Genomic DNA, 7600 nt, shown 5'->3' with positions numbered 1-7600 from the left:
TCCCTCTATCCGTCTCTCTATCATATACGCAGAGACAGAATTTTGAAGCCAACTGGTTTTCTTGGTTTTTTTTATATACTCCATATATAATTCTTTGAAGCCAGCGGTCGCTGGGCTTCAGCGAGCGCTGGGTCTCAAACGCTCGTGTGAACCCATCGCTCGCGGGGCCTGCAGCGCTCGCGAGGTCTCCACGCCCACTGGCTTTGTGGATTTCAACTCTGAGAAAATCACGACAAATTAATCTATAGACTTTTAAAATCCACGTACTTTTAAAATCTACATAAGTCTTGAACTAATACACCCCCCTTAATCTTATGATATAGTATTTGATTAAATAGATTCGATTCGACATTCTATCTCGAAATAATGTCACGTAGAATTAATCTTGTTTTAAAAAAACTTGGATTTTCTTATGACAAATTAATCTTTGATTTATACAATCTCAAATAATTTTTACTGCTTCTAAACTGAATATATATAAATTGTTCGGTACGATAAATTAGACATGACTTAATGTTATGATATATTATCAGTTAAATAAACTCGATTTAATATTTAATCTCGAAATAACGTCACATGCCATTAATTTTGTCTTAAGAGTCTTGAATTTCCTTGTGAAAAAGTTAATCCTTGATTGGTGCAATTTCAAATTATTTTTGTTGCTTCTAAACTAAATATATATATATATATATATATATATATATATATATATATATATATATATATATATATATGGTTCGATAAATTAGACATGACTTACTTTTATAATATATTATTCAATTAAATAAATTCGATTTAATTTTTAATCTCAAAATAATATCATGTAAAATTAATCTTATCATTTATTCAAATCTCAAACAATTTTGAACTAATTTAATCTTTGAGTGACCTACGTAATCATCAGATTATGTCATAAGCACAATTCTCAACTATTCAACTAAAATTTGATCGTCCGACACCAATTTACATCAAGAGATAAATAATCTCAAAGAAAATAAAAAATCAGAACTGATTAAAAATACCAATCTACTAAACTCCCCCCCCCCCCCCAAAAAAAATAGAGATCCTTGTAAAGAAATCATGATCTAGAATGCAGAGCATTGAAAGGCCTGCAGCGTGGGGCAGCAGGCCACGGGTTGAAAGGAATCGGCCGCGGCTGGGCGGAGCCCATCGGCAGCGGGCGTGGATCGACGGAGGCGGCGGACGGCAGCGCCACTCTCTCACAAGAAGGGCACATAGTGAGCGTTGTTGGAGGTGTCATTTGCATGTAGAGCTGCGGAGATAGCTTAAGCGCACGCAGCTCTTGAACCTCCTTTTGCAGCCTTCTGTTTTCCTCTGTCAAATTCTCGCAACATCTCTTTAGAAACTCACAGTCTACCTCTGTTTGCTTTAATTTTGTCCTGCAACAACACATTCCTCTCAGATCTCAAACAAATATATCAATTTAACTCGAAATCGATGAATCAGTTCAAAATAGGCATGATTAATCTTAAAGAAGAGTAAAGCAACTGACCTTGCTCTCCTGTTTTGGAACCAGACTTCAACCTGCCTAGGCCTCAGCCCCAATCTCTTTGCCAAAGCCATTTTTTGCTTCTGTAATAACAAAGATATGTCAGCTCGATTAATCGATTAGGTCAAAAAAAAGGGGGAAATTTTGTTCTTCAAGGCAAACTTACTGGATTGAGTGTGTTGTGCTCTTTGAAGCTTTCCTCGAGAATGGCGGATTGATCCTTGGAGAGGCGGAGCTTCTTCCTGGCGTTCTCGGCGTCCTCTTCGTCGCTGATGCCGCCGCGGGAGGAAGCCCTCTCGCCGTCGTCGGTGGCTTCGCGCTCGCTGCGCTTGCCGCTGATGCTGGAGATGGTGCTGTTCGGGGAGGATACGCCGCCCTCCTCCTCCTCCTCCGCCGTCTCCGGCAGGCAGTTGACGTCGATTCCCTTCAAAAATGATCTCGTTTCCTCTCTGCATGCCTCACCCCTCCGATCTGCATCAAATTTATATCAATAACCTTTAAACTTTCAACAACGATAATACCATGGGATCTGAGTTTTTACAAGAAGAAATTGTATGGAAAGGGAGAGTTGAAAGAGCAATACATAAGGAAGAAATGTGAAAAGAGAGAGAAGGAGATGTAGATTTTGGAGAAACAAACCTGAAGAGGAGAAGGCTTGAGTCCAAGAGGAGTTGTTGTTGATGATGGTGAAAGGAGAGGGAGAAGATGAAGAAGGCATGAGATTGAGGTGCAGTGAAGTTGCCCTGTTTTCTGCAGGGTAACTCAGGCTCAAACTCAACCCCAAATCTTGATCTCTTTGAACCATCATTTTCTGAATCTGAGTTCCAAGAATCTCGATCTCGCAAAAGCAGAGGAAAATCGGCTCTTCTTTAGAGAGAGAGAAAGAAACAAGTGGTTTTACAAAAGAATGGGATGCTGAGCTGAGATAGAATGAGAAAAGGGGTGTTATATATAGAAAGTAGAAAGGAAAGGGGTTTATAGAATTGAATTGTTTATGGTTTGTGGTTGCGCGTGCGTGCGTGCGAGAGAGATGATGTGATGAGCACATTGAGCAGAGACTGAAGTGGGACTCCCTCATTATCTCATCAATCATGGGTTCTGCCTTTTACTAGACATTAGTACACTACTCAATTATACCTTCTTCTTCTTTTTCTTTTTCTTTTAAAAAAATAATATTATCTGGATAAAATTTATCCGAATAAAAAATACTTTATCCGTCCATCAAAGAACTTTCTAAGAGAAAGTGACACAATTTTTTTTTAAATTATTAAATATATTAAAAGTGGGGAAAAGGTTACTGCGTGTATTGAGAGTGATGAAAAAATATTGTAATTAGTATTGGCACTGATGAAAAAGTGAAAAATAAGTGATGAAATATAATTCAAAAATAGGTAGGAAGTTATTTAAATGTGGACGTTCCAAAAAGAAAAAAATAGGAAGTTCTTTCGTAAATGTAAAGAGTATCAAATATTTAAATTTTATTTATTTATTTAAAAAAATTTATTCAAATTTAAAATGAATTTAGTTAGTTTAATGGTTCCCACCAAATTATAATTGTTTATGTAATTTTTTAATAATTATTTTAAGAGAATTACAATAGGTATCTATTAAATAATTAAATAAGCAACTCACACGTAGGCGGAATCACTACCCACATAAAGATGAGAAAACTTCTCGCACACAGGCGAGATTGAACCAAAAACTTATCACAAATGAGAGTCTTTTTGGAGCCCCAACTTTGCCACTTTAATAATTATTTTAATATTTACTAGTATAACTTTTGTACTTTAAAAAATAATAAAAATTACGAAAAAACTACAATGTTGAGCAAATAATAAAAATAGTTAAATTTTTTATTTTAATTTTTAAAAAAAATAAATACTCCATCCGTCCCACTCCAATAGACTCATTTCTTTTGGGCACGGAGATTAAAAAAACTTACTTTCTAGTAGGAAAATGACAGTAAAGTGGTGTGGTTCACACCAATTAAGTACAATTTTTTTACCCAAAAAGAAAAATGAGTCTATTGGAGTGGGACATCCCAAAAAGGAAAATGAGCCTATTTGAGTGGGACGGAGGGAGTATATATTTTTTAAAAATTTAACTATTTTTTATTCAGACATATTTTGTCCAAATATCGTTAGTGGAAAAAAAAATATACACTACTCAATTATTTGCATCTTTTTCTGGGGGAAGGTTAGAGGGGCTGTTGACATAAATAAATACAATAAATCTATATAGTCATATTGTGGCCATCCAAAAACTAGACCAATTATTTATGTTGATTTTAGGATGGTGTGTGGAATTTCGAGGCCAATACGGAGAAGGTAGTAGCATCTGGGTATTGGATATTGGAGGTGTCACCGAACGCTCTCGGGGTGAGCTGCAGATCACCTGAGAATGCATTAGCTATAGGGCGAAAATTTCAACATCGCCTCGTTGTCCATGTTATTCAGGTGCCCGACAACAAGGAGGTAATTAATGGACCTCGTACAACTCGCAGTCAGAGTCAGCGGGTCACTGTGTAGAGTGATCGAGGTATGGAGCCGACTCGTTATTTGTTGTTCCGCATAAACAAGAAACGCCACAGAATTTTTCCTTGTCAAGCAGTAGTTGCGGGTCTCATCTGTTATCCAGTGCAAGCAAAGGTGCGATCACCCGTCAATAAATGAAGAAGACAGTTCGAAATAAACTCGAGAAGAGCGAGAAAAGGTTTAGGAGAAGGATGGAGAAATTCTTTAAGGAGATGTTTGATAAAGTAAATGGCACATCTTCTCGACAGTCAAATTCACATGATGGTTACCGTCGTATCAGGTCTCCTCCGACGAACATAGGGGATGATGATGATAGAGTTGAGGATCAGCCATGACATTCTACGCTTGGAGCATCATCGCATTGATGTTTCTTCGCCTAGCAGAGCCAGTGGTAGAGATGGTCCCCGCTATTCGAAGGTCCCTTATTCGCCCTATAAGACGGATCAAAGCTACTACGCACCGCCAGTACACCATTTTGATGGGTTTACCTTTGCGCCTCCTCGTTCTTCATATCGTGACTACGATTCGAGTCACTACTCATTGAGTCATGACATCCTACAGTCGTTCACCATGGAGCCAACTCCCTATTCTATGCAGGAGTATATGGGTTGCGGGATGCACCCACCATATGGTCATGTCTCATTCACCGTCGAGTGGTTCCCCGCTCCAATCTATGTTGAGCCTATCAGTTATATTTCACAATTGCAGTGCGGTTCATCTATTTCATCAGGGGCAGCTCAGATGTCTGTTGAGTTCCAAGAGCCTACTTTTAGTATCATGGGTTCGCCACAGGCAATGGAGGCTCCTCGTAGCAACTAGAGGGAGCGACGTCCTTTTTCCTTCTGGAGATTGCCTTGGTTTAGTAGCCCGGAACCACTTCTGGTACCTAAACCAACACAGGTTGCATACGATAAGTGGATGGCTGCTTACCGAGGTGGGAAAAAGCTTGCCACAATCGTTAAGGATAACAGAAGTGTACTTATGGAAGATGACTTCGATGCAGTGGAGAATCTCAAAAGGGATTCGGTGATTGGGGTAAATAATCTACACACATGTAGTGTTTTCTTTTATAAATTATAAAATAACCTATTGATTTTAATATTATTGTAGACGATTGACTTGTTCATGATGTCGCTGAGAAACCGGCTGCTCAACAACCGTGACTTACTTGAAGGAGTCAATAGCGATTATACAGTCATACTGGACACTAATTGATTTGTAAGTGAATCAATTTATTTTTGTAATTCAATTACTAATATGAATTAATTATTATTCGTACTTAATTGTGATTGGTTTGACATTGCAACTGTACTTGAAGGCACAATTAGAGGCTATAATAGTTTCATTGATGGAGAATTTTATTGCCAAGGAGTATCATGTATTGATAGTTTTGACAGTATATGAAAATTGGTATTCTGACATTGCTTGGGTATCCACAATGCATGGAGTCCCACTTCCAAACATAACTCATCCTCCCAGGTAGAAATCATGGTTAAAGACGTTTCGAGTAATGATAAAATAAATATAAGTATTTATGTTTATATTTAACTTTATTTATTTCAACGTTATTGCTTGTGAACATTCTTAGGTTATCATCCCTCATTTCATTGGCCAGCATGTGCAAGGGTATGATATTGTGACCAACTAAAAATTTATGATAACAAAATCATAATGGACACCAATTAGATGCTTCCATTTCCATATCAAGAGTATGATATTGTAACTAACTAAAAATTCTAATTATTGTGGATGATAGAAATGATGGTCGTAAATATATATATATATATATATATATATATATATTATATTTTTATTTTTATTGAATTATTGATAAATTATGAATTATGTTTAATATTTTTATTTATTTACTAACAATGGCACTTAATTTTTATGATTGCCGTGCATCGTACAATTAAGTGTATTAGTGTAGTCTATATATCATAAACACACATATGTTGGATAACAACGAAGCGCAATTCAATTGATAAGACGTTTTTCTTTAGATTGGAGGTCGAATTACCAAAAAGAAATTAGGGAATCATTATTGATCTTATTTTCAAAAGAAGAAGAAAAATGAAAAAAACACGCGCGCGCGTGCACGTTGGATCTTTTTACTAAAGATTGATTATGATCCCTAAACTAACAATAATTTCTGTTTAGCCACATTTCACAGCATATTTTTTGTTTTCATATGAAAGTATGATTGTATTTCTCCCTTTTATCGTGCAACATGTGCCCCACTTGTAATGCAATTGTAAATGGGTGTCGATGGCATATATGGGAAAACAGATATGTATAATTGCATTTTGGTCGACTTAACGTATTAAAATTGAAGTACTCATCCACTCGATTTTTAAATGTTTAATGGAGTTAAAATCTTTTTTATATAATTAAAAAAATTTACTAGTCTGGGGAGTGTATAAGAGCACTCTCAGCAGATCACCTAAATGCATCACTAACTCTAAATTTAGGCTAAAACAATTGAAAATGAGATACAAAAAATACATTCAGCAGATCCCCTAAATTAGATGGGGCCCACAAAAAAATTTACACCTACCTAAATTCAATCTTAAATTTACACTCACCCTAAATTTATTTTAAGCTTATAATTAGTAGGGCCCACACATAATTATTATTTTTATGTAGAAAATATGAGATCTGGTGTATGCATTTATAAAATCGAGATCCTAAAATTAAATAGGGAAGCTTTAGGGAGGAATATAGGAGCATAATTTTGGGATTTCTGTTGGGAGTGCTCTAATGTAAATTGCCAAAGTATATATATAATCAAAGGATCATTTTCTATGTTTGGTTTTATTCCATCCATTCTGGAAAGATTTTTTTGGGATAATTTATTCGGTGAGGGAATTTGAAAATGAACATATATATGTTAATTTGGATGGTTAGTATAAATTATACTCAATGCGTAAAGCATTTTCTATTGTTGATGTCGAAATAATGGAGGAACTTTTTTTTTTCAAGACAATTCTGCTGAGTTGATTTGTTGTGGTTGGCAATAAGATGTATAGTCGTGTGATATTTAAATTTCTTTATTTTTTTACTAATATTTAAAAATAAATAAATAAAAAATATTGTAAAAGTATTTGGGGAGTTAACTTGATCCTGTGATGAAATTCCAAAGACGTTTTCCGATATTTTTCCAATCAAATGTTCTAAATATCATTAGAGAAAAGGAATGGATAAAGTAAGAAAAACAATCTTTTCTTTTCGCGTCAACCTTTTTCAAGGACCATGACAAGTAATTTGACTACTTTTTGGTATTAATTATAGGAAAATTTCCATGTGAGACAGTTCAATTTATATGACTGTACTTAAATATTCACATCCATCATATCATATTCGAGTTAAATTCATCAGTACTAATGTGAAAATACACTATTGGCTTTCACAAAATCCAACTTACACTATTTGTCACACGCTATAAAAAAAGGAGGCTTTAACGAATGAATTTAATAATTAAAGTTATCGATCATTAACTAACGTTGATTGCAATTGTTTAGCGTATCAAAATAATGATAATAATTATTATTACTAT

At 35.3% G+C, this 7600-nt stretch overlaps 1 protein-coding gene across 1 annotated transcript; it reads right to left on the bottom strand.

The window, feature by feature from the left end:
• Positions 1 to 905: 905 nt before the first annotated feature.
• On the bottom strand, positions 906 to 2595 carry LOC131015258 (homeobox-leucine zipper protein HAT4-like). The gene is made up of 4 exons (XM_057943576.1): positions 2150 to 2595; positions 1677 to 1981; positions 1514 to 1593; positions 906 to 1400 (listed from the first exon to the last, which is right to left on the bottom strand). Exons 1-4 carry the CDS (start codon positions 2586 to 2588, stop codon positions 1079 to 1081), a joined length of 1146 nt encoding a protein of 381 aa, XP_057799559.1. The 5' UTR covers positions 2589 to 2595; the 3' UTR covers positions 906 to 1078.
• Between the last annotated feature and the right edge of the window lie 5005 nt (positions 2596 to 7600).

Source organism: Salvia miltiorrhiza, chromosome 1, assembly GCF_028751815.1.
Source record: "Salvia miltiorrhiza cultivar Shanhuang (shh) chromosome 1, IMPLAD_Smil_shh, whole genome shotgun sequence".
NCBI classification, from domain to species: domain Eukaryota; kingdom Viridiplantae; phylum Streptophyta; class Magnoliopsida; order Lamiales; family Lamiaceae; genus Salvia; species Salvia miltiorrhiza.
Note: the sequence above shows the minus strand (reverse complement) of the source record. Positions and strands in the feature narration are given on the sequence as shown.

Coding starts and splice junctions, on each gene's coding strand:
- LOC131015258 (XM_057943576.1), bottom strand. CDS start 2,588: ATGAGGGAGTCCCACTTCAGTCTCTGCTCAATGTGCTCATCACATCAT. Junction 1,982..2,149: donor TCAAGCCTTCTCCTCTTCAG/GTTTGTTTCTCC, acceptor AATTTGATGCAG/ATCGGAGGGGTGAGGCATGC. Junction 1,401..1,513: donor TTCCAAAACAGGAGAGCAAG/GTCAGTTGCTTT, acceptor GTGTTGTTGCAG/GACAAAATTAAAGCAAACAG.